We start from the raw sequence: 26229 nt of genomic DNA on the forward strand, positions 1-26229 counted from the left end.
CTTTTTTCCCCCTTTTTCTTCCCCTTTTTTTACTTCTCTTTCTTCCCTTTTCTCTCCATCTCCTCTCCCTTTTTATTTTCTTTGCAAACCCCTCTGATGGTTTCTAAATACAGCTTTGTAACAGGCCTCAGGTGGGGCTGATGGACACCTCTGGGCCAGTGTGTGAACCCCTGTGTGCCCAGACCTTTCTCAGTTGGGTTACAGGGTTGGGAGCGGGCTCTAGGCACCAAAACCCTTCCTGTGTGTGGGGCTGCAGTTTCCCACCTGGAATGCAGGAGCATCATCCCAACACATTTCCTCCAGGAACAGCATCTGCCAGGAGACCCTGTCCTACTCCCTGTAAGTGCTCTGAGAGGATCCCTTTGTCCGCTCTCCCAGGGCTGTTCTGCCAGCTGGGAGGCTCAGGACTGATTCAGGAAAAGAAATGGAGTCGCTGAAACAACATGTCCCTGCTCGCCCCAGTGTGTTTTCCATGTAACCAGTGATGCCTGGTTAGGTAGGACTTGTAATTCCACACTCTGTGTTTCTCTTTTGGCTGAACTCTGGCTGTGGTCATGCTGAGTCCTGACACTGCAGCCAGCTTGGTGCTGGGCTCAGTGTGACCCTGGGCCCAGCATGGGCATTGGGGTGTGTTACCCTGGGCTGCTGTGGGACATTGTGTAAAACCACCAAAACCCAGCATTACGGGGTAGATGGCTGCTCCTGCCCATGTAGCACTTGTGGGGCTGTGCAGGGGCTGGAGACCCTCATTGCCCCACTCCCACTGGTGCTTTGGGGTCATTCACCTTAGGGGGCTGTTCCTCCTCTCTTGGCTTTGGGGGTTCTGCCCTGCTGCAGGCAAAGCAAAGTTGTGCTAGAGGGAAGGAGGGCTTGAAAGCCCTTGATCTTTTAGTCGTCACCCCCTCAGCCTGAGAAGGGCTGGCCAAGGACCCCCACACAGGGAGGGTCCAAAGTGACCCCCAAGGAGGGGCTTGAGCCCAAGTGCAGCTTTTCTCAGCAGCAGGGGAGGAGGCCAGGGAAGAGGGTTGTACCCTGGCACTGTGCCCCCACAGAAGGTCCTGCTCAGCTTCTGGTGTGGGGGTCCCCCCCATGGTGTCCCACCCCTGCGTCCCAGCTCTGCACCCCACTTCCTTCCTCACAGGTTTCCTCTCACCTTCCCCATCCCACTGCCACCTCCCTTTTCTTACCTCCTGCCCCATCAGGGCTACCGGAGCCTCTGGGCCCATGGCACCGGTTGTCACCAGGCTGGGCACCGTGACCTGTCCGTGGCATGATGTGGGCAGTGAAATCCCACCGAGTGGCCGTGGAGCTGAGGGCTGTGTCCAGCATCATTTCTGAACTGGAGACCTCTGGAGCAGCGCTCTGCCTGACAACAAGTGATGCAAGTGCCAGCAGCCAATAGGACTTTTTTTTTGGCTCCCCCCCCCCGGGTGTCAGGGCAGGGTGGGGACCCGAAGGTATTTCCAGAAGCTTCACTCGGGGTGCCCATTGCCTTGGGGAGCCCAGCGGAGCCATGGCTGAGGAGCAGCGAGACCTCATCTCTGACCGCGGCAGCGGAGTGCTCAGTGATGGGGACACCCAGAGGTGCCGCTGCTGGGGGCGCGGGGATGGGGCGCACGGGGAGGGCAAAGTGGGCACAGTGAGGTCGTGGAGCAGGGGGATATTGCGTGGTTGTGGGATGGAAGGGGATACAGCCGGGTCGAGGGGGCACAGAGTGACTGTGAGGCAGAAGATGGGGTGCAGGCTGTGGGAATGGGGCACTGTGAAGCTAAGAGGGCCGTGGAAGGGGCCAGAACATGTCTCTGAGGCAAGGCAGGGACACGGGGTGGCTGTGGGATGGGGGGGAATTGGGCGGCTATGGGATGGGAGGCATGGAGCGGCAGTGGGAGGGGGACAGAGGGTGGCTGTGGGATGGGGGGAATTGGGTGGATATGGGATTGGGGGGGCACGGGGCGGCAGTGGGATGAAAGGGGTCACTGCATCTCTGGGCCGCCGGGGACAAAGCAAGGCGGTGGGGTGGCCAGGCTCACAGGGTGGGGCAGAGAGCCACGGCTTGAAACTTTGGGGGAAGCAGCTTTGTGGGAAAGAGGTTGTGGGACAGGCAGGCTGATGGTGTGGCCGTGGGGCAGAAGCGGAGCCTGGACCTAAATGACTTTGTGGGGCAGCCCCCCCGTGTCCCAACTCGTCCCTATATCCCAACGCCCGCAGGGGGGGACACCCCCCCCAGAACTTTCAGCCAATCAGGAGCCCTGGAGCTCTGACGTCATCAGTCACCAGGCAGATGCCGATGCAGCGGGCGCCGTTCGGGACTTGTCCCTTGGGCGGGCAGCGCAGGCAGGGGGTGACCTCTGGGGCACCTCGACAGCGCCACATTCACTCAGCGGGGCAGGATCTGGCACAACATCTTAAAAATTAAGTGCAGTCCAGCATCCCATGAGTCGTGTCCTCTGCTCCATGCACCAGTAAGATTTCAAGCGGCTTCATCATCCCGCAAAAGGCGATGCCCAGAGTGATGCTGTTTCCCAAAATCTCCTGGCAGCGCCCTGTCCCCTCCCACGTGCCTTTCGTCCCGCTCCCGTGTCCCCACGTCCCCCCGCCCCCACAGGGGGTTTCGGTTCCCGCTGTGGGGGCGTGACGCTCCTGCTGAGGTTTCACTTCTGCTCTCCTCGATGGGGGAATTTGCATTTGTCTGGCTGCAAACACCCCGGGACAGGAGTGTCTGGGGCCGGGAGGGGGTGACAGCAGGATGTCACCTCCAGCTGCCGGTGCGTGGCTGAGCTCCCCGTCCGTGTCCCGCAGGTCTGTGCTGAGGCGCAAAGTCGCCTTCTCCACACTCTCCATCCTGGTGGCCCTGCTCATTGCTGGCCAGGCTGTCACCATCTACTTCGTGTACCAGCAGAGCGGGCAGATCAGCAAGCTGACCAAGACCTCCCAGAGCCTGAAGTTGGAGGCTCTGCAGAGGAAGCTGCCTGCTGGTCAGTAGCACCATGGACACCAGAGTGGTGGGAGGTGGAAGGAGAAGGGATTAATCCCTCCCGGATCCTCCTGGGCCACCCAACCTGCTTGGTGCCTCTCAGAGTTCTCCTTCTTCAGCAGGTGCCAAGCCAGTAAATAAGATGAAGATGGCCAAGGCAAACACTCCTCTGGTCATGAGTGTCCTGCATCCTGCACCCTTTGAAGACCTCTCAGTAAGAGAGACCCTCCACCACTTGGTGCTGCCTGCCGCCCTCAGGCCTTGCTGCTGTGCTCACACTGCCCCTTTGTCTTTTCTCTTGAGGTTAAGGCCCCTGCTAGCAACAAAACCGAGGATCAAGTGAAGCACCTGCTGCTGGTAAGGCCCTCTCCTCCCCTCCACCCCACAGCTGCCTCCTGCAGTGGTCAGGGGTCTTACTTGGGATGCTCAGAGGTGGGGGGAGCTCCTGACCTCCTGCAGCATGTGTCTGGCTGATACCAGCAGAGCTCCAACCCCCACCTCCCCACCTCATTTTTCTTTGCCCTCACTGTGGTTGTTCTGCAGCAAGCAGACCCCAGCAAGATGTTCCCGGAGCTGAATGACAACCTGATGGACAACTTGAAGAGACTGAGGAGCACTATGACTCATGTGGACTGGAAGGTCAGTGCTTGTCACTGTCATCCTGTCCCACTTCTGTCCAGGAGTGCTTTGGGGAGGGACTGGGGTATCCCCAGCAGGACAGAGTCTGTCTTTAGCCAGGCTTGGACTGCTCCCACCCCAAAGAAGGGGATGGTGTTCACCACCTTCTCTGTCCAAGCTAGATCTCATGACATGGCTCCCCTGAGATGAACTCCCCCATGCCCATTAACATGCTGGATCCTCTCACTGCAGTCCTTTGAGTCCTGGATGCACAAGTGGCTGCTGTTTGAGATGGCCAAGAACCCCAAGTCGGAGGACCACAAGGCAGTCCCAGCAGAGAAAGGTACTGGGGATGGGACTGCTGAGCTGGGGAGGGTCAGGGAGGTGTTGGCATGGGGCAGCTCACAGGGAACCAAGCCCTCCCTCCACTCATGGATTTGTTCTGTGGGGAGTCCCTGTTTCGTGGCTGCTGGGACATCACAGAGCAGCTCTGCCCACTGCTTGTAGGGTATTTGGGGTGAACAAAAGGCTGAATAGCTGGAGCTCCATCCTAAGTCCTCCATCCCTGCTTGGCCCAAGAGCTTCAGAAAGGTCACTGAGCAGGGGCTTGTTCACCTTTAAATGTTTCTGGGGAAGGGTCTGGGAGGCTGATAGTGTCCCCTCTGTTTCTATTGCCCTAGTGCAAACTAAGTGCCAAGCAGAGGCCACTTTTGGGGATGATCAGCTGGGCCGCTTCCGCCCACAGTGCGATGAGAACGGTGACTACCTGCCCAAGCAGTGCCATTTCTCCACCGGTTTCTGCTGGTGCTCCTACAAAAATGGCACCAAGATTGAGGGCACTGTGACTCGGGGAAAGCTGGACTGCCCCGGTAGGTTGCCAGGGAGGGGATGGAGAGGAAGGAGCAGTGTGCATGGGAGTAGGGAGGACCGTTAGGAGGGCATCTAGGCTTCAGGAAGCACTCCTCACCCATCCAGTGCCAGTATGCCAGTATGGAGAGGACCCCCAAACCCACAGCCCCCCACAGGTAGCTGGAGTTGAGATATGCAGCCAGGGTTTTCCATGAGCCCCTCCCTTGCCCCCTGCTCAGCAGTGTGTGCAGGCTCTCCCCTGCTGCCCTCAGAGGGATGGGGGTGGACGATGGGGCAGCCCTGGGCTCCAGCACCCACATCCTACCCTCCCTTTGCAGGCACTGATGCTCCCAGTGCTGCCACTGCCACCCCAGATCCAGAGGAGATGATCTTCTCTGGGGTGGACATGCTTAAGCTGAGCACAGGCAAAGGTGAGTGTCCAAGTGTCCCCAGAGTCCTGAGGACTGCTGGGGAGGGGGAGGTTGTGAGGGAGGGGTTTTGGAAAGTCCTTGAGCTGTTTCACTACCTCCTCTTGTTCCACCAACAGGTTAGTGTAGAAGAGGAAGCCAGCAGTTGCCTTCAACATCCCTGCCCCTTTAGCTCCTGCCTTATTTTTTTTCTCTATTTCTTTTCTGCTCTTACATTGCTTTTCCAAGTCAGTTAACAGTGGACATCCCTGGGCACCCTTCCCCTGCTGCAGAGCATCAGACAGGGCTGAGCTGCCACCACCATGAAATAGAGCAGTAGAGCAGGCTGGAAAATTATTTCAACGACATCAGATCCATAAATCCTGTTCTCTTTGGCTCAAGCTCCAACAGCTCCCAGGCAGCAGTGCAGCTCACCCCTGCTGAAGAACTTTAGCTTCCTTACACCAAATGAACATTAAAAGCACCAAATATCCCCCACCAGCTTCTTAACTGATCCCTGTAGGCTGAAGCCCTGTTAGATTACTGGACTAATGGGTTTTTATTGTGGAATGCTCAGATTTGTACACAGAGATTCACCTACAGCCTCAGCAGTGGGTAATCATAGGCAGAGGGGCTTCTAATTTTCCTGAATATATCTGATTCCTCCTTTATAAACAATCTCACAAGCTAATAATTTCAAATAAACTTTTCAGTAAGAAAGCCTCATAAGCAACTCCAGCAGGGCTCCGTGTGCTGTTTGCAGCTGTCTGAGGTTATAAATAAATGAAACAAAAAAGAGATAAAGAAAAATCTCTGCAGGCATTTGGACAGCTGTATCTCCACCGAGGACTGTCTGTGTTCCCTGGCCCATTCCTTGTTTGATTTCACTTGTACCTTGGGATCCCCCTGCCCCAGACAGGCAGACACTGGGCTCTGCTCTCCCACACACAACATTCTCCAGAGACAGTCAGCCTTGGCCTCCCCTGAACGCAGCTGAAGTAAAATCTGTTTGTTGGTTTTTATTTTGTATTTCATAAAAAAAAACAACACAAAAACTGCCTTGGTTGAGAACAGCTGCTGGACACAACTGTTCAGTGCAACTCCAGGGACATGATAATCACCACTGTCAGTGTTAGGATAAAAAGGAAACCCGAGAGCTTTCCTTGTAGTAGCAAAAGGACTGACACCACAAGTCACGGGAAGAAGGGAAAAAAGGTAAAAGTTTTTCTCAAAAATATAGCTCTGTGGTAAGAGAAAGGGATGGCTGGGTGTCAACAACAGGAAAAGCAATTTATGCTCTGCTCTGGTCAAATTGCCTCCTCCAGTTCCATTCCATCTGGAGGGACTATAAACACATCTCTGGGCCTCAGCAGGGCAGGAGGAGGCAGAAAGTTACAGCTCTGCTTTAAAAGTCACAGTTAAAAGAAGTTATAAATTATTATTTGAAAACAAGTTGGAATTCTCCAGGTGAGCTTCCTTTTCCTCTCTTCTGTTTGATCTTCACCCATAAATCTTTAATCACAGGAATGCGGTACCTTTGGGGAGAGGAGTTAAAAGTTAGGGATGGGGAGGAGGAGAACAGCCTTACAGCTGAGCAGAGCATGGGCAGAGGCATCTGGTCCACTTCCAGGTGGCTACAACATCACCATCTAATCCCCATCACTTTCCCCAGCTCCCTGTGGTCAGCAGGGACAGACAGACACTGCCAGAAGCTGCTCATCTCTGCTGGTGACAGAGGTCAGCAACACCCAGGCTGGACATCCAGTTCTCAGCAGCTAAAGAGTTGAGGTCAGACACATCCAAAGAAGCCAGCACATGGCTGCACGACATTCCTCACATCACTCCACTCCCTGGCCCTCTGATCCAGGGCCAGGCTGACTCAGTGAGCTCTTAGAGGGCACACTGTGTTCCTAAATCTGGCCCAGGAGTTCTGGATGTGGCCAAGGTTACGCCGCTCAGGGTACCAATGGCCAATCCCCACAGGCCATGTACCTTCTTACAATCCTTCAGGCTGAGCTCCTTTCTTCTTCTAAAATGGAAAGCAGAAAAAAATACATCAGTATCATTTGCACCACAGACATGGAGGACACAGTAAAGCCACAGAGGCTTCCTGGATATGTCCCTGTAGAGGTGGCAGCCACCACAAGGAACATTCTGTAGTCTCCCTCTGTTACCCCTTCAAGCCCTTGGGATGGGATGCAGAAGCCTGGCAAGCTCTCAGGCACTCCAGCTTCTGCTGAGAATGAGATGAACAGACAGCTGGAGAGGAGCACCTACTCCTTAGACAGGACTAAGGGTCCCTGGGTTTGACCATTCCAGGGGAAAGGAATCTCCTAGGGCAGTAATACAGCAACAAGCCCTTTGAGTCACTCTAATCCCAACCAAAGGTCAGGATGTCTTAAGACTGGCCACAGTGAACTGTAGGCTTCCCTGTACTGCCAGCAAGGCCTGGATATGGCTCTGTTCCTTCTCCAGCCTGGGAAGCTGGGATGAGCAGCACAGCCCAGGGTGTGACACATACCTTCTTCTTCTTCTTGTGAACCTCAGCAGAGTCATCTGCTTCAGGTTCTCCTTCCAAAGGTGCCTTTTTGCTCTTCCTCTTTTCTTTTCCAGTCTTCTTTTCTAAGAGTGGGAAAGAAAAGCCAGCTAAGAGAGGTACTCTGGTATTGCCAGCCTCTGAGAGGGAGCATAGGCTGGTAGGAGGATCCCCAGTAAGTTTTTGATCACATCCAAACCTGAGCAAGATTTCCAGAGCAGGAATGTTTCCCTAATACCCCTGAGCCAGAGCAGCTTGAACCCACCATCTGTGCACACGTATGGGTGGAATGACATAGAATTCCCTTCTTTACACCTCCTGCTCCAAGGAACTGCTTCAGGGCTGGAGTAGATGGGCACGTGCCAGAAATGAGAGCCAGGGGAGCTGCTAATACAGGGTGGACACGAGGTTCAGCTCAGCACAACTGCTCAAGAGGCTCCACTTATCCCTGTTAAACAGCTCACACAGGGGCCAATAGACAAGTCTGTCTCCTCCAAAAATAGGGGCTGCATTTCAGCAGAATGGAAACACCATCAGATACGGCCCAGCCAATCCATGTTTCCCACCCCTCCCTTTTTCTTTAAAGCTTAACAGATCCAACACAAAAACAGCTCTGATTTGAAAATACAGGCTGCACTGCAAAAAAAAAAAAAATGGCCTTTGGATTAGGACAGAGAGCAGGGCACTACAGAACAACAAGCTGTAGAAGGGTCAAAACTGACAAGACAAGAGGAAATAACCTCAAGTTGAGCCAGGGGAAGTTTAAGTTGAATATTAGGGAAAATTTATTCACTAAAAGGGTTGTGAAACACTGGAACAGGCTGTCCAGGTAGCAGTATGGTCACCAACCTTGGAGGCATTTAAAAGATGTGTAGATATGGTACATGGGGACATGGTTTGGGGATGGGCCTGGGTTAATGGTTGGACTTGATGATCTTAGAGCTTTTTTAGGCCTCTTGACTATGATTCCATGAGAGAAGCAGCCAAACAGGAAGCCAATGGGAAACTGGTTGCTATTTGCAAGGCCCTGCATCAGAGGCTGAACATGCATCAGCTGCAAGAACCTATTGCAAAGTAGGCCCCAAGTGTAGGATGCTTACTTTTAACTGCTTTTTTCTTTTCCTTGCTGCCTGCCACCTTCTCCAGGTCACCATCTGCTTTCTTCTTTTTCTTTTTGGGTACATCTTCATTAGCTTGCCCTTTCAGTTTTTTCTTCTTGGGCTGCTCCACAGCCCCATCCTCTCCTGTCAGCTTCCGCTTCTGAGATGTTTTCTGCTTCTTGTTCTCTTTGTCTTTGCCCTTGGATGTTTTCACAGCCTTGTCTGCTGCAGAGGATGGCTTCTTTTTCTCCTTTTCTTTTTTCTCCTTTTTCTTCTTCTTCTTCACTTCCAACCCCTCCACTGTCTGCATTGCAGGGACTTTGGCAGCAGTGGTGACCTCAGTTTCACTCCCTGAGCTTGGCTGCTGTGACTGTGGGACGGAGAGCAGGGCATGTGATGATGCTGGGTTCACTTGCATCCCTGTTGCCCCAACATTGTTCTCTTTCATTGCCTGGGTTTTCTTCAGTGAGGAAGCTTTGAGGCTGGCATGACCTGGCTCTGTTTTTCCTGCCACCTTCTCTTTGCTGGAGGCTTCTGTAGCTTCCTGCCCTGAAGCGGGGTTGTTTTCTGCAGAAACAGACAAAGAAGACAATTCAGTGAGCATTCATTACACAGACTAGTCACAGGAGGATGGAAATACGCATTTGATGAGGAAAATCCAGTTCTTCTCCCAAGAAAAAAAAACCAAACTTGTTGGCATCTGCAGCAGAGTCAGAGAAAGATGCCTCAGCCTGAAGTGGGTGACAACAGCCACAACAGCTTTGGCTGTTTGACAAGATGGGTAAGCATAGATGGAGCAGTCCTCCAGGACACCATCCTCAGTAAGCTGGGGATTTCCCAGGGTGGTAGGGGTCTCCTCACTGCCACAGGTAATCACCACCAATGGCCAAGCCCAGAGCCCCTGGGCCCTCTTGAGCTATCTATCCATAGACAGTTTTGACTTCCTCAACAGCCTTTTGCACAATTTCATGATATGCCCAAGGGACTAACAGACCCATCTGAACTTCTAGAGCAAGCCAGAGTTTATCTGAAGGTGCCAGAGTCGCACCAGAGCAGAAGCAGCTTCCAGCTTCAAGTTTTACAATTTGCCAACAAATCAGGGAAATGGTGGGACACTTTGTTTCTCCACTGGTCTTCTGGCTTGCTTCCCACCTCTGCTCTCCAGACACGCAGCAGAGCCCACATAGCCCAAGGGCAGGGCTGGAATACCAGCACTGTGAAGCAGACATTCTTCAGGCAGTGTTTGAACCTTCCACAGAAGCCAGCAGTGCAGTGTGCACCGGCTCCAGGGAGAGCCCTACCTGCTCCTGTTAATTACTGTGGTTAAAGCACATCTTGGAAGAGGCAAAGGCACTGAGCCTTGGAGGCAGCCAGCACAAGCAGGGTGCTGAGGTAGAAGGCTGTGCTGTGGCCAGGGAAGCCAGCAGACGGCAGCAGCACTCCATGCTGTGGTTCCATGGTACAGACACACTGGGAACAGGGCCCATCCCAGTGTCACCCTCCTGCGGCAGCACAGCTTCGCTCCTGGGCCAAGCAAATTCCCAACCTTGCCAAAGGAGACCCACCTGCTTTGTGGTTTGCAGCCACCTGGTTGTCATCTGTGTCAGAGTCACTGCTGTCACTGCTTGAGCTGTTGGCTGGGGCTGCTTTCAGGGAGCCCTTGGCGAGGGAGTTTGCAGCACTCCCAGCTGCCTTCCGTGGCCCCAGCTCACCTCCAGGTGGGGGAGGAACCGTCTTTGGTGCCTGGGGTGTTACTGGGGTCTTGGAGAGGACTGGGTAGCCTGTGAGGAGGGACTGAAACAGTACAGACACACTGAGGAGTCACAGCATGGCAGCCTCCCACACACCAGACATGCAGCTCTGTTGCTGCTGCTATTGTCCTCATACTTCAAATGAAGGGCCCACCTTTGGCCACCTGTGGAGCCTGCTCTAAGAGCCCAGGGCTACCAGGAGACAGGCCAACACTGATGGACACCAGCTGAGCTGACAGCCTCGAGAACTGGCAGCCAGAGTTTCTCCTTTGTTCTCACCCAGCAAGGCAGGCTTGGGGGAGGCTCCTGGCCATCAGCGTGAGCCCACGCACACTTAATGCACTGCAGATGTGCTGCACGCCCTGCACGTTACTTACAAAGGGAATTTAATGCCTTGGACATGGCTTAAGTTACAAACTAAAGTGAGGGAAAAAAATCCCTGCTGCTATTGGCACTGTGCAGCAGTTCTCCTGGTTTAACCCTTGCAAGGTACCACATCCATCTCTTCTCCCAGGGAAGGCACCATGAACCCTGGACCCAAGGCCCGGCTGTCTGGGGAAGCATTCCAAATTCAAAAGCTTCTCTCTGCCTCCACTAAAAGTCCACATCACTACACTGGGGAACCCCCACTTCTCTGCTGGCAAACCCACCCAGCACCCCATCTGCTGTGGCTGAGAATTGAGTCTCTCAGTCCTATTTGGGAGCCAGCTGCAAGACCCAAGAGGATCCAGCCTGCTCTAGTACCATACCTGTGATGCTGCATGCTCCTCCTCCTCACTGGACTCTGAGGAGGAGCTGTGGGTTGGCTGGGTCCCTCCTGGTTTCTGTAGGGGGCCTGCTGGAAGAGCAGAGTTCCTCCTGTTAAACCGCTGCTGCCTGGGGCTGAGCTCACCTCCCCAGCACAGGCACCGCCACCAAAAGCCCTTCTGCCTCCAAAAAAAAGGGAATGCTCTGCCAGTGCAAACCTGCCATGGGTAACAAAAGGCTGTCCCCATCCAGCAGCACTGAGAGTATTCTCTGGAGAGAACTGACCAGGTTTGGAAGGCTGCTTGGGTGCCTCTTCCTCGTCACTGTCGGAGGAACTGCTGCTGTCTGAGGTGTCCTCTGCATGGGTGGGTAGCACGGCCTGGCTTGGGTGGGTGTCCTGTCCTGGCTGCAGGACTGGCTTCCTCGCCTTGGCAGTGGAATTTCCTGGGACGGCAGTGCTGGCAGAAGAAGCTTTTCCCACAGGAACCGTTTGCTTTTGGCTAGAAGCAGCAGGGACCTAGGGAGAGGGAGATGAAATAGATCTGGAAGGAGGAATAACTAACTGCGCACATCCAGGAACTATAAGCAGCAGCCCAGAGTAGATGGGCTTGGACCACCTTGGCCCTTCTTCAGCTGTACTGCTCCACTTGTCACAGTGAGCCCAAGAACCTCTCACAGGGCCCAGCTCATCCCAGCCCACAAGAGAAGTGGGCAGCTGAGGCCAAGCAGACAACTGCTATCACAAAAGGAAAGAAGCAGTGAGCCAGGAACAGCAAAGGTACCAGGGCTACCCTCTGCCTCATCTCATGGCATGATAATTGTGGTTAGGATAGAGCAGTCCCTCTCTCCTGGCTTCATGAACACATCCCTCAGCTGGGGATGTGGCACCAGCCCCAGACTCCAGCAGGCCTGTCTTCCCCCTGTCCCCAGGAAAGCTCCCCACCTTACTCTCCTCCATCATTACCTTTCCTGCCAGCACATTGTGCTCTGAGGCATCACTGCTCAAGCTCTCAGACACTCTGCTCACTGCAGGGGTAGCAGGAGTTTTTGTCTTCTTCCCTGAAGGCAGGCTGGCATTTGCCTTTGCAGCCACCATGCTCGAAACTGAAGTTACTTTCACGTTCTGCTGGGACAGAGTCTAAGAGATGAGAAAGAAAATCAGGACAGAGCAAACTTGGAGGGAAAAGATACAGAGGCATACACCAATCCAGAACTAACTCCTAAGCCTTTCTATCATTTTCAGCACAGCACCAAGACATTTTGGTTTTTAATTCTCTCCTTTACAGACCAGTTCTGCCTCCCATGGGCCTCTGAACAAGGCCTCCAGCACAGCCAGGGGCAGAAATGAGGGCCAGCACCCCAAGAGCACCAAAAGCTTTAGCTCAGTGCCCCAAAGGCACCTACCCTGAGGGCAGGCAGGGGAAATGTGCTGTGCTTGCAGGCTCTGAATCCCTACCCACTGCAGCACCAGCAAGACTGCATTTGCAAACGTTAGCAGAGTGGGCACTTGGACTCCAGGATGTCTTTTACAGGCTAAAAATCACACAGCAAGAGTTAATTGGCAACAGAGATAACAAAGACACCAACCATGGGGAAAATCTGCCTCCAAGTCCACAAATCAAAAACAGATTAGGAGTCAAATTAACAAGAGCAATTTTGTTGCCTCACATTTGAAACCTCCCATAACATAAGAGGGGTTAAAAATAGAAAGGCCAAGGGCATGGAAACCAGGCACTAAGGACAGGTCCATGACAAATGCCAGCAGAGGAGGGAGAAGGAGCCACGAAGGAGCACTCAGCCTCCTGGTCTGTGTTACTGACGAGGCTACGTGAGCAGCTCTCCCCTCCAGATCTCTGACAAGCTGGGCCTTTGTGGGCTGACATTTCCCTCATACAACATCTGGCCTTGGGAAAGGAAAAGGCCCCGCTCTGCTGTGCAGAGCTGCCAGCCCAACGTGAGCTCTCAGCCCTCTCACACAAAGCTCAAGTTACAGCAACTGCATTATTTTATAGAATCTCAGTAATATAAACATGCTTTACTCAAGGACTGCTCAGGATGGCTGCCTGCCCATCAGCTGGAAGGAGACATCCTTTCCACTGGCCACAGCCTCAGGCTGACACAGGGAAGGGTTTCCTGGGCTCATAATGTCCTCCTCCCAGCAAAGGCATGTGTGGGGCAAGAAGTGTGCCTGGCCACCAAGCCCTGGGCTCAGAGCACCAGCCAGGCCACCAAAATGTGGAAGAGTAGCCATGCTCCTCAGCCAGTGGGTTTTTTATGTGGTTTCTTGGGCTCAAACTGCAGCACAAGTGCAGACACCCCCAAGACAGTTTCACACCAAGGGAGCTCTGGCCTCAGGGAGCTCAGTCACAGCTTTGCAGGACTGGCATGGAGACACAAAGAGACTCCAGTGGGAGAGCTGGCATCAGCTCCATGGCACGCAGTGGTGCTCTCAGCATAGATATGGGGCCACTTCCCTTTTTCAAGGCAGGGGACTGGCTCCCCCAGCTGAAAGGCAGCAGGATTGCTGTGCTACTCCTCAGGGCAGATCCTGCCATTCTCCCAAGGCTTGTGGAAAAGAAGACCAAAGAACTTCAGAGGTCTGTGAGGAATGAGGTGATGGATTGCTTTGGAGCTACACAGGTCACAGAAAGACTCTTCCTGTAAGGATTTGGCTGCTTGTCCAGCCTAAATTCCTGGAGTAGAGCAGAAGGAACAGAGTGCCAGGGAAGGTCTGGGCTTGTGTGTGTCTACTGGTGTTCCTGTCAAAGCACTCACTCTCCACTGCTCTCACACACTGCAAGATTGCTGTGGCTGAGATGTGCACCCAGAGCTGGGGTCAGCCAGACCTATGGACATGGCCAAGAAAACCAGATCCAGCCAACAGGAGGCTCCTCTGCACTGCTCATCACCTGCACAATTACCACCTTCCAGCTCCTGAGACCTCCTGAGCCTGCAGCACTAAAAAGCCTGAACAACCAGTGGGTGAGTGGCTCCTCACCTGGGAAGGGGGGACTATTTCATCCTCTGAATCTGACTCCTCACTGGAATCGTCACTGCTGTCCACAGCTGGAGGGGCTGTGGCTGGTGCCGAAGCCGGTGCCTTTTTCGCGTTTGTTGGTTGGGGCACAGCGCTGGTTTTCACTGCTGGAAAAGCGCAAGAGTTTCTCTCAGTGTCAGAAAGAATTGCTCTCTGTGGCTGTGCAGAGCAGGAGCTGCTCCGTGTGCAGGGGAGAGTAAGAAACCCATAAGGATGCTGGTGTGGGATCCTGGCTACTACCAGGCAACTTACCAGCTTGTGGAGGCTGTGTCTGTGCTGCAGGAGACTCCTCTTCACTGTCAGACGAGTCACTGCTCCCACTTTCTGCAACCTGGCTTTTCAAGGTGCTTACCACTGCTTTTTCAGGCTGCCCAGCTTTAGCAGCCTGGTTCATGCTGGGAATAGGCCTGGGCTGGTCTGATAACCTCTTAACAAAAAAGAAACACAGGCCCAGCAATGCAGTATTAGTACAGGTGTTTAGGTTTTAGTGCAGTTTCAGCTCAGGCTGGGTTTTGTTTTACCCTAACAGAGCTGTTACTAACACTCATGCCATCCTTGGTGTGTCATGAGTGGAAGTGGCTTCAGTCACTGCCTGGGCTGAGCTGCTGTAGATATATCCCTTGGAATTTAACAATTTCCTTCTGACAGAAAGCCCAAGTATGTTTCATATGAGCACACAGGCTAATAGTGCTTGTAATCTTCTAACAGCAATTCCTTCTTGAGACAGAGACACTGGCTGAGGACAGGAGAACCAGGAGTGCAACCCCAAGACTCCCACTCCAAGGAAGCCATTCAAGCACGACCTACCCACAGTTCAGGGAATCAGTAGGAGTTTGGAAGCCTTGTGCCATAACACTTGCAAGATTCAGAGACAACATTAGAGCAGCTACAGCCTAGAGCTGCTAGAGAGCTCAGTGTAGACACAGGGCTGACACAAGGGTTGGGAACACAGGGCGGGCAGAGACAGAATATGACTCAGCTTGGAAGCTGATTTGTCAACAGCTCTAATAATTTAGAAATCTCCAGACAACAAACACCTCTGATACACACTCGGGCTGTGTTTTTCTGCAGCACCTGTCAACACTCAGTGTTCCAGGAGAGACCACAAACCACTTTCCCTGCTGTGTCAGCACTAGGAAGCCACAGTTACCTGGGAATGCCCCAGATACACAACTGCCAGGTGAGACTCTCTCTTTCTATCCCCTCCTGTGCACTTAAGGTTAGCGGTGGCAGAGGAGAGGAAGCGCTTGTGGAATGATCTGGGGATTTCCTCCCCTGCAGATATTCCCCAGGCTGGCAGTGTTCTGCACCCGCTCATTTACTCCACTCATGGCTCATCTCTGGGCTGCACTGCCAAGGAGTACATCATGTTTGGCAGGGCAGGCAGGCCCTGTGCTCCCTGCATGTGATGCCAGCCTGCTTCGGTGCTCCATGAGTTTCCTGCCCAGCTGCACCATCCCTGCTATGCTGCTAATGCAGTGATAGCCCACAGCCCACAGCAGGGAGCACCAGCGCAGCAGCCTCTTGGGAAGACCAATCCTACTGTGCTTCCTGGCACAGCCCTGCCATGGGCTGCCATTGGGGCACTGTTTATCATCTCCAAGCCAAACACTAAACAGGCAACAGCATCTGTATGTTTATCCCATTACAGAACAGCTCTCTGAACGAGCCAAGCACATTTTGACTCTGCTTAGAGAAACAGAAACCTCCACAAGTGCTTGGGGAGGGGGGACCACAAGCCTCGCTTCTCTGTTTTGTTTTGATACCAGTGAGTCACAATCTCCAGGAGAGAGGCCAGCTTTGCAATGCTGAAGAGACACAAGTACTTGAAGCACTCAGAAGAATTCACACACACTGCTCTGAACGTGCTAACTCCTCTCTGCTGTTCTGAACACTGCTGTGCAAGGGAAGAACTTACCAAGATCAGAGCCCACTGAGTTTTAAGACCACTCCATTTTAAGCCCTTCATAGCAATGTTCTGGCTTCTCCCTCTATGTGGATGCACAGCACGGTGTGCTCCTTTTCCTAACTTAGCAATGGAGTGGGAAAGAACTGTCATGCAGGGGCATCATAACACAGAATGAACATAACAGCATCCACATAGAAACCACCATAAGGTTTACACAGCCTCAGATCTTCCTGGGAGGCAGCCGAGGTCCATGAATCCACATCAGATGGATGACAGCCTCAGGTGGGATCTGGCCAACAGCATGGCCAAGTTACACCCAGAGAGCAGGTAACACAGGCAGAGAGCTCCTGGCAGCTTGAGAGTCACAGGTACTGAAGTAACTCAGAGAGGAGGAAAATAACTTGAGAGGAAATAATTTTTCCTGCTCCCTCTCCAGCCCCCAAAGCAAGAGCTGCCTGTGGCTCAGTGAGTGTGATGACTCAGCTCCTGCACAACCCATCTGCCACTCACTGGGTCCATTTGCATCCTGCAGCGCTGCATGACAAGAGGGGGAACAACACTGAGCCACGTGCTGGGCGCACGTTGTAAAATCACACTCCAGCAGCGCCGTGTACCAGCACTGGGAGCAGCATCTCAGCTGTGTCATGGCCCAGCCAAGGGGCAACTGTCACCTGAACAGGAGAGGGAACGGGGCTCAAGAAGGAAAAGAGACCCTCTGTCTCTTGAGATATTTGGCCTCTACCCACACAGCCTGCAGTCCAAGATTAAAAGTTGCTGGCACAACTTCTGCCAGCACAACCCACGCGGGTTTTCCTGGGATGCTCAAGGAAGACACGGGTTCCCAACACATGGATGCACGTGCATCTCACACCCACTCCTTGTAAATAGAAGCCAAAGCCTGTCTATAGAGGGCTCAAGTGCCACCTTTGGCTCAAAACACTCAGGAAAGAAACAGCAGAGCAAAATTTGCAGTTCCAAAAGAAAAGCAGCTCACAGCATCTTTAAGGTGAGACTGTCCCCCATTACCATCCTTTCCCCCCAAAATATGCAAGCACCATGTCAACTTCTTTGACTAAATATTCCTGAATTTTCAGGGGTAAACAGACCAATTAAGCAGTTCAATTTAGGCATGATGTTCATTTTAATTGTGCTAATCCACCCCCACAGGGAAAGATGAAGCAGCTTCCAACGCTCTGTTATCTGTTTGGATCTTGCACAGAAGCCAGAGGAAGTTGCAGGATACAGTAAGTCAGTGGTTAGCATATGCCCAAGTAGCAGATGGTGAGGGATGAGCTAAGAGTTTGACTGGGAGGACAGGCCTGTGGACACAGCTAAGCCCAATGGTTTATCTTCAGGCTTCACTCGTGGTCTCTGCCTGTAGGCTACTAACATGGGAAGGAACAGCCTGTATGGCAAAAATAGAGCTCCCTCGATGACAAGCTCTTCCTTGCTGACTTTGGCTTTTGAGGGGTAAATGTCAGTTTGCAAGAGGGAATATGCTGAAGTGGTTAAATCAGCAGGTAAAACTAGCTGTTGGAAGCTTCACAGAATCAACACTGGAGGACACAAACCTACCCCGGCAAATAAACCCTGCTAAAATTGAAAAATCTCGATGGTTTTACAGTGGGACCTCATGGCACAGCTAACAAATAGCTGTTCCTGTCATCTAGAGTTGAATCCTCACATATAATCAATCATGCAGGAAGAGAGCAGCACAGAGCCAACTGTGAGAGAAACATCCCCCTCCACCCACCTCAACAGACCAAGGCTATAAAGACAAAAATGCAGAACCTCGCTGGCTCTGGCCTGTCAATAGCCAAAGGATGTGTTGACAAAGAGCCTCCTTGCAAGGACACGTGAGGCTCTACCCCCAGCTTCCCTTCCTCCCTTGCAGACAGTAAGGCTGCATCTCCAAAAGACTGCTTTCAGGACACTTTCTGAAGGGCCCCGGAGCTCATATGATGTGCCTAGGGATGCTTTCAGGAAGGGATTTGCAGCCCTTTGAGTTTAGCCACCCGAGTCCCAGTCCTTCTCCTTTGGTTAGAGAACTCTGACCAAACCCTCACAGGAGTGCCAAGACCAAGCTACCTGTGACCCTGCACACAAGGCCACTCCAGAGGGGCAGGGCATGAGTGAATAGCTGGTATCAACCCTGTGCCTCCCACCTTCTGTGGGACAACTGGGTGAGAAGAGTGAGCCTGTACTTGCTTCCAAACAGAAAGATCTTCCTCTCCAAGAGACTGAGAAACAAGATATTTCTGGTGTTTCAAGGAGGTCAGTGGTAGCATTTAAGGGATAAATGCTTGTCTTGAATATCTCATCCCTTGGCACTGGGCTGAATGCAGCACCTACCTTCTGGCTGATGGGCACAGCGAGATCCTCCTCTTCACTGGCTGATGAGGCAGAGCTCTCCACTGGCTTTATACTTTCAGCAGACTTTGTGGGAGTAGCAGTCCTTCCTAGTAAGGTTTTAGCCTGCTTTGGCACTGTTGGTTTTGCTGCTGTCTTCCCTTGGGACCGTGGAGATGTTTTTGTTGGAGTTGCCTTGACAGAGACTGATGCTGCTGGTGAAGGTTTCACTGGGGATGGGACAGCCTGGGAGGATTTTGGAGATGTCTTTGTCTGGACAAGACATGAACAGAGTGAAATAAGGCAAATCCCACAGCAGCATAATTCATTTGTTCAGACTGTAATCAAGGGAAGAAATTTCAGAGCCCCCTGGGAAAGGCAAATCTTGAAGGAAGATTAGTGACTGGCAGGACACAAGGAATTCTTTCATCTAGCTTTCTCCATCAGCCTGCTGCTACCACCAGTCCCCTCCAGTGAGGTACAAGGCAGCATTTTGCACTCTCCACAGCAGGGAAGCTGAGTTGCACTACAGTTTGACAAATTAGACACTATTTATTGCAATTTATACCTGAGAAGCAAATTCCACCATGATAATTTGCCTCTTCGGGTGGGAAAAGAATCACTGGGGTTTTTTTTCATTTAAAAGTACTGATGGATTTTTCTAAGAAAGGCACAATGGGTTGATTAAAGCTCAGAGCAAAGACACGGAGGTGCCTTTTAACAACTCACGCCTCCTTCCTCCCACCCCCAACATGACTTTGCTACACACTATATGCATTTACAAAATTTTCTTTTCACTGCAGTTCCTAGCCCTGAGAGGCATGCAAGGAGAGGGAGGATCTCAGAGACACGCACTTGGGTTACCAATGGACGTTCTTCATCTTCACTGTCCGAGGAGCTGCTGCTCTCTGATGTGTCATTGGGCTGTGCAGCCCCAGGAGCCGCTGTCGTTGCAGGTTTGGCCTGGATTGCTGCCACTGCTGTTTGCTTCACTGCATTCTTCTTGAGGGACATTGGAGTAGGAGGTGCACTTTTCACAGGTGCTGCATTACTCTGCACTGCTTTAACAGCTGGCTTGGCCTGGGAACAGGGGGAACAAAAGGGAACAGGAGATTCAGGTAACACCTCAGAAGAAAATGGTTGAAAGCTCTAACTGCATGGAATCTGTTTTAAAGCAAGCTACCTTGCTAATTTTGACCAGGACAAGCTTTTTCAGACCCATGAGCTGTGGAATACTGAAACAAGTCACTTTCTTCATGGACTGCCTGACTATATCCATCAAATTGCATACTAATCACCTCCTACAGATCCAAGGATCTCCCTCAGCTTCAGGCACTAGTAGAAACTGGAATAGAATGGTTGATGTCAGCAAGGTTTAGTGGGGCTCTCACACACCCAAGTTAAGGGGTGCTGTCAGAATACAGCACTGCAGCATTTCCTCTCTTCTTCAAAAGAAGGGAAGTGGTTTCCTAGGGATTAAGAATCCATGTTGGAGAGGTTACCTGGATGGCTGGAGCTGCCAGCTCCTCCTCAGAGGATGTGTCCTCACTTGATTCCTCACTGCTGCTCTCAGCCCCAGCTGCTGGCTCTGAAATACAGGAGAGGAGATGTCACAGCTGCTGCCTGCTCTGATCCCCAGAGTGTGATGCTAATGTGGCTTTTGAAGTCAGGGAAGCAAAACAAGCCACAGAGAGGGCTAAGGGGATTTGCAGGGAAGCGGACCTAGCCTTGCTGAAAACATCAATGGCCTGCTGAGAACAGCTTCTCCAGACAAATGCTGGCCCAGAAACTCTCCTCGAGTGCAGGCAGAGATGGGAAATGCTTCCTGGCCACCCTCTGACCCTATGGGGTGCTGCCCAGGCACACACAGCTCCCTGTAAGCCTGGCTGGGCCTCCTCTGGATAAGAGCCAAGAGGAGGATAATTTCCAGAACTTAAATGATCTGTTTCTCACCCTCCTACTCCAACACACACAGATACACTTCAAAGCATTTAAAAGATTTCCCTGAAGAATTCAAACCCCAAAACTAATCACTTTGCAATTGGGAATAAAGAGAAAACACTGTGGTGCCTTCCATAAAGCTGAAAGTATCAGCAGCATTAGTACTGCATCTCCTCTGGACAGACTACACTGTTAGCCCCAACCCTTGGATATGTGATGGGTGCTGCCAGACATCTTAGCACAGGATCTGCTGCTTGAAATGGGAGCAAGCACGCTGGATTCATCCCACGGAGCTCTGGAGCTGGCTGCTTTGCAGTGTTCTAGCAGCCTCCCCAAGGAACAAGCATCACTCTAAGCAAGGGAAGTAACAGGAACATACTGAAGGCACGCCTCAGATCCAATCTGCAGCAGAGCTGGAGCTCACACACCTCTACACCACCCTGCAGGCTCCTTACCTGCCCTGGGAGCTGGGGTCTGTGCAGTCTGCTTCTCTTCTTCCTCCTCGCTCTCGGATGAGGAGCTGCTGCTGCTGCCGCTGGAACTTTCTGGTGCTTTGGTCAGTGTTGGTGCTTTGCTTTGCCCTACTTTGGCCACAGCTGCTGTGGCATGTCCAGGCTTCCCAGGACCAGGCAGTTTCTGGGCCTTGGCCGGGGCTGCAGCTGCAGCCGGGGCATTGGGCTGCTGCTTGTTAGAGAGCACAGTTCTGTCAGCAGCAGAGGGCCCTGCTGCTCTGCCTGCTGGGGCAGCGGCCTTGGGAGCTGAATGCAGGGAGTTGGCAGCTTTGCCACCCACCAGAGCTGCTGTCACCTATGGGAAATAAAGGAAATTAGAAGGCTGCTCACAGATGAGGAGCTAAACTGGAGACGATGTACCTGAAACAGCAATGTGGCAGCAGGTAAGCCACAGAGCTCTTCAAGGCAGCGTTTGGGGGACAGGTATCTAAGAGAAGGCTTATGGCAGCACAGGAGGGTCATTTAAACATGATTTCCACCCCAGGACACAATTCTACACATGCTGAGGAGTCTGAGACAGTCCTGGCCTCAGAGTACCACCAGCCTTCAAAGCCAGGAGCATTGCCTTACCGTCACTGCACCTTTCCCAGCCGGAGCCTCCTCTTCTGATGAGGACTCATCTTCCTCACTGCTTCCTATATTCACTACTGAGTTTGTGGCCAGAGAAAGGCTGGCTGCTGCACAGGAGAGAGGCACAGAGCAGCTGTGTGAGTGTGTTTCTCACACAGTCTCTGGTTTGCAGGAGGGCCCCAGCAGCAGGGCAGGGTCCCATCTCCTACCTTACCCAAGACCATCACCACTGCTGTCCCTGTGACAGGCAAGTGTTTTGCTCCTCCACCCCACCCCTCTCCCAGCCACCAAGACAGGAAAGATCTGCAGTCTTCTAAAGGCTGGGCTACAGCAGACCAGACTGAGCCAAAATATATCAGACATCAGTTAGACTTCACAAGCCAACACCTCCCACATCAGCTGCTCTCGAGATGTATCCCCACCTCACACAGAGGGCACTGGCTTTCCAGACCAACTAACAAGACCTTCCCTGACCCATGAAAGAGCCCTGCCTTTGCTGGCAAAACACACACCTGGGACCCATTGGAGCGTGCTCCACAGTGGGCAGCAAGAGGTTCCCAAAGCTTCATCCAAGCAACAACACCCATCCCTCCCCACTGAATCATAACAGGTTTTTTCTAGCTTCAGCAGACATCTGTGCTCCTCAGAAACTCCACATGAGAAGGGGGTGCTAAATTAGTTGTCCTATTTTTCTATGAGCACAAACGAATAGCCATCACTTTACAAGCATTTTCTCCAGCCAAGCAAGCTGGGCTGCTCCTACACAAGTCTCCAGTCTCACTCTGTCAACTCCAGGGAGATAAAAGGCTCCTACCATTTGCAGCTTTCTCCTTCTCCTTCTCATCCTCTTCTTTCTCTGAGCTCTCAGAGCTGCTCACGGGATCAGGAACTCTGATCTTTTCTGGGATAGCTGCCTCCTCATCATTCTCATTTCTTCTCTTGGAATTTGGTGGAGTTCTGAGGGAAGACAATGGGTGTCAAAATGGGGGAAAAAGATCTTGAACAAATTAAAATATAATTACTCATTCACTCTCAGATCAAGCTCCAAGCCTAAGAATAGGCAGTGTAATTTCTCTACAGAGGAATTCCTAAGGGGGTGGCAAATACTTCTCTAACCTCCAAGGGACATCTCCAATCCTCAGTAAACTTCCAAGAGCAACATATTTCTGCAACATTCAGAAAAAATAATGAATCTAGACCATTTTTCTGTGCCCTAGGCAGACTCCTCACTTTAGCAGAGAAATAAAAACAAACACAGTCAGGCTGGTGCTCGATAGAAGGCATCCTACAGAACAAATTCCATCTCCAAGAGGCAGCTACAGCCTCAGAGTAAGTGTAGCCTTAGGGTTAGGGCAGATAGCCCCAAAATACCAGGTCCTGATATTCCACAGAGCCAGGAGAAGCCAAGCTAAAGGGTACAAAAGCCATTTGAACTTGGGTTCCCAAGTCAAAAAGGCAGGAAAGTCAGGTTGCAGAGAGGTTTAAGAAAGGAAGTGGCTGGACCTACATAAGATGTGTTAGAAAAAGAGGAGGAAGAGACCACGTAAGTATTCAACACTTAAGCTGCTCAATTGGGTTAAAACATTAAGTTGGAGAAAGACTTCTCCAGGCTCTAAATCCTACTTGTACCAGATCAGATGATGTGGTTAAAGTTATCCATGTTTTCATTTGAGACTTAAAGACAACACCTTTGCTTTATTACAAGGGCACATGCCGTTGTGATTCACACATGCAATGCTTCTAAGCCCTGGGACACAGTTATCAGAAGCAAATATCCTCACTTCTAGGCCATTCTAGTTCAGCTCATTTTATTTGCTCATCTGTTTTAAAAACAAGATTAGTTTAACAATTTGATGAGTAAAGATTGTGCTTGGTGTCAGAGTGTTCTGGCAGCACAGCTGTAACAGTGAGTTTTGTGCAAGCAGGCTAAGCCAAAGGCATGTCTGCGCTTAGGAAGTCCTGTAACTACTCCAATAATCCTTTTACTAAAGCAACAGGGCAGCCCACACAGGCAGCTCTGATCCTGCAACACCATCCTGACCCAGTGGCAGCTGACAGCACAGACTGATGTGAGAATTTGTTGTGAGTGACCAGGAGCTCAGGGATACCCTGTGAGGTGAAGAAATGGCGTCTGCTAGCACTGTCCTTGTGCCATTCTGGAACATCTGAGGGCTGCAGGGCTCAGGCTGTTCCTAGAGGTGAGCTGGTCCAGCTTTCCCTAGCTCTCAGGCACCCTTCTACCCCTCTCTGCATCCTCCAGGAGTAAATGCAGCTCTGGGGGAAGGCTACTCCTGGAACTGCAAGTCTCAGCTTTGGGCTCACTCTGGAAGAGTTTCTGGAGACCAGCACCAAGGATGGCCTTGGTGAGAAAGGCAAGAGCCACAGGGTAGATTAAGGAAGGACATTCTGGGGCCAAAAGCCTATGAAGCAACAGGATGTGATAAAGACAGCTCACTCACAGGAGCACTCCAGGATAAAGGTAACTGGCCAACACACCCCTCATTTTGACTCCCAACCAGACAGAACTCAGACAGACCAGGAATAACAGATGTCTTTGTGGGGCAGGACCAGAACAGAAGGGTGACACTGAAGAAAAAGGAATTAAACCTGATGCAAATGCCCTGTTGCTCCTCAAGTTTAAAAGCAGCAGTCTCTTGGAGGGTTTGCTGCAGCAGGCAGGATAACCAGCACATGGGAAGGTCACCATCAGCACCCACAGAACAAACTGTCAGAGGGAGGAACTTCAAACCTATTTCTACACTGCTACATCCTCATCTGGATCCAGCCTTTCTCCTGCTCGGATGTGGAGGACAAGAGCAAGGCAAGAGGCATGGAGCAGAAAACACCTTTGAAAAACACTTCCCAAGGCTAAGGAGATCCTTACTCCAGTGCTCCCAACTCCATGGATTCCCAGACAACCCAGCACTGAGGCTGCAGGCCTCTGCAGTGCTGCACTCCAACATCTAACCAAAGCAAGCACAGGGAGGGTGCAAATATCACAGATGGGAAGGCTCCCTCCTGCAGACCTTCAGATGGGGGATAATGATGGAGGAAGGCGTTTGGAACATGCAGGGACTTGAAAAGGACAGGCTGAAACCAAGAGATTTCCTCTGAGTCAGATCATCTGTGATCTATGCCAAGGTTTAAGTCCCTGTTAAGAGTTTTGGCATTTCAGGATCTGCTCAACTTCTCTGTTCTCAGGTCAATAATCCTGAAAAGCACGTGACTTTAAAAAGAAAGTGAAACAGAAGTGGGGAACAGATCTCTTACAGTAAAGCATGACTGAGCTCCACAACACTCCTGCATCAACCAGCACAAACAGCATCAAAAACAAACAGCATTTGAGCTGCTCAAAACTAAAGTAACAACTCATCTCCAAACTCAGGAAACATTAAACCAGCATAATCTCCATCATCTGAAATGAATTGCTGTGAAACCAGAGATTAGAAAAAAGTTCTACAGAGCACAGTTATCATTGGAAATCCTCTGAAAACATGGAATTCCAGCAAATAAAAATCACACATGCCATGCAGCTCAGACGTCAGCAGAGTCTGGAATCTATTTGATACTCATTCCCTCCTTTAACTTACTTTTCCCAGTGAGTAAAGATGTCCTCAAGAGAGGTCGAGAGGGAAGGGAGCAATTTCTGTGAAAGCAGAGGGAACACCAGTCAGGCACCGGCCCCGTTTCGGGATGTGAGCCCCAGACAGAATCAGCGACCGCGGGGGCCCATCCAAGCGTCCCCGGGCAACCGGGAGCGCGTCTCCCTGCACACACCTCCCGGTGAACCCCTCCCACTCCCCGCCCCGCCGCACCCAGGGCCGCGTGTTCTCCCGGAGACTTCTCCCGGAGCAGCACGTGTTCGGGGAGCAGCATCTCCCCGGGACGGGAGCTCTACCGGGCGGGCTGCCAGCCTCTCTGCCGGCTCTCCCCGGCCGGCTCGGGGCCGGAACGGCCCGCGGGCACCGGGAGCACCCGCTGGGTGCCGGGACACCACGTGGGTCCAGCACGGACCGGCGGGAGCCACGGGCCCGCGGCGCGCCCGGCACCCACACGGCGCTCCCGGCGATCGCTGAGGGCGCGGAGCGGGACCGGGCCCTGCGGCCCCGCCGAGGCCCGCGCTCCGGGACCGCCCCGCCACCGCTGCCACCCCCGCGGCCCGGGCCCGGCCTCCCGTTACCTGCCCGCTCTGTGCCTGCAGCTCCCGGGCGGCCCGCGCGAAGCCGCCGCGGAGCAGGTGCTGGTGGATGAGGGCGAGCAGCTCCCGCCCGCCGCCGCCGTCGGCGGCCATGGCGCGGCCCGCGTGCCGCGCCGGACAGACGCCACTTCCGCTTCCGCCGGGCGGCCCCATGGGAAACGTAGTGCCGGGAGTAGCCCGGGGACACCACGTGGGGGGAGCAGGCGAGGAGGGGTTTGTCACCTTGTCACCCCACGGGGGGCCCGCACCGCCCTGGGAACGGGCAGAAGGAAGGAGGGGATCACCCCATGGGTCTGTCATGCCGCCCCGCTGGGAGATGGGGGGTTCACCCCATGAGGTTCTCTCACACCCCCTCGGCTGCGATGGGGCACAAAGAAGAGCGGGGGTCCCGCATTTCGCTCTGGCAGGGGAAGGGCGGTCACCCCATGGAGGCTCCCTCCACCGCCCTGGTGGGGATGGAGGAGAAGAGAAAGCGGCGGGGTCACGCCATGGCCGGAGCTGGGGCCCTCAGAGCCCTGGGCAGGAGCTGGGGGCGAGCAGAGAGCGGCAGGAGGGGAAGGACGAGCCGCCAGCAGCGGGGGTGGCACAGCGGGGGCTGCTCCAGCAACACCATATGTAATTCCATATATTTGAGAACAGTTTTCCATAAGAATCATCCACAGTGCTCTGAAGCCGAATAATCAGAGTTGATTTAGTGCTGAGTGGACTTTGAGCTGCTCGCAAGAGCCAGT

General features: G+C 52.7%; 2 protein-coding genes across 7 annotated transcripts; one reads left to right on the forward strand and one right to left on the reverse strand.

Annotated features, from left to right (window-relative positions):
- Positions 1 to 1431: 1431 nt before the first annotated feature.
- CD74 (CD74 molecule) lies at positions 1432 to 5586 on the forward strand. 4 transcript variants are annotated; one of them, XM_058848636.1, is made up of 9 exons: positions 1432 to 1584; positions 2800 to 2975; positions 3094 to 3188; positions 3278 to 3331; positions 3518 to 3613; positions 3845 to 3935; positions 4273 to 4461; positions 4780 to 4872; positions 4989 to 5586. In XM_058848636.1, exons 1-9 carry the CDS (start codon positions 1514 to 1516, stop codon positions 4991 to 4993), a joined length of 870 nt encoding a protein of 289 aa, XP_058704619.1. In that variant the 5' UTR covers positions 1432 to 1513; the 3' UTR covers positions 4994 to 5586. The 4 variants fall into 4 exon arrangements, with proteins under 4 accessions (XP_058704619.1, XP_058704620.1, XP_058704621.1 ...); XM_058848637.1 differs by having other exon boundaries at positions 3097 to 3188; XM_058848638.1 differs by lacking the exon at positions 4273 to 4461.
- A 261-nt stretch (positions 5587 to 5847) lies between these two features.
- TCOF1 (treacle ribosome biogenesis factor 1) lies at positions 5848 to 25615 on the reverse strand. Of its 3 annotated transcripts, XM_058848634.1 has the most exons (18): positions 25481 to 25615; positions 24891 to 24946; positions 22115 to 22257; positions 21301 to 21407; positions 20674 to 21025; positions 19780 to 19865; positions 19133 to 19357; positions 18281 to 18550; positions 14272 to 14446; positions 13981 to 14126; positions 11947 to 12120; positions 11268 to 11499; positions 10985 to 11073; positions 10050 to 10278; positions 8485 to 9051; positions 7370 to 7470; positions 6841 to 6877; positions 5848 to 6383 (listed from the first exon to the last, which is right to left on the reverse strand). In XM_058848634.1, exons 1-17 carry the CDS (start codon positions 25589 to 25591, stop codon positions 6845 to 6847), a joined length of 3096 nt encoding a protein of 1031 aa, XP_058704617.1. In that variant the 5' UTR covers positions 25592 to 25615; the 3' UTR covers positions 5848 to 6383; positions 6841 to 6844. The 3 variants fall into 3 exon arrangements, with proteins under 3 accessions (XP_058704617.1, XP_058704618.1, XP_058704616.1); XM_058848635.1 differs by having other exon boundaries at positions 5848 to 6877; positions 10985 to 11070; XM_058848633.1 differs by having other exon boundaries at positions 5848 to 6877.
- Between the last annotated feature and the right edge of the window lie 614 nt (positions 25616 to 26229).

This window comes from Poecile atricapillus, chromosome 13 (genome assembly GCF_030490865.1).
Source record: "Poecile atricapillus isolate bPoeAtr1 chromosome 13, bPoeAtr1.hap1, whole genome shotgun sequence".
Lineage (NCBI taxonomy): Eukaryota > Metazoa > Chordata > Aves > Passeriformes > Paridae > Poecile > Poecile atricapillus.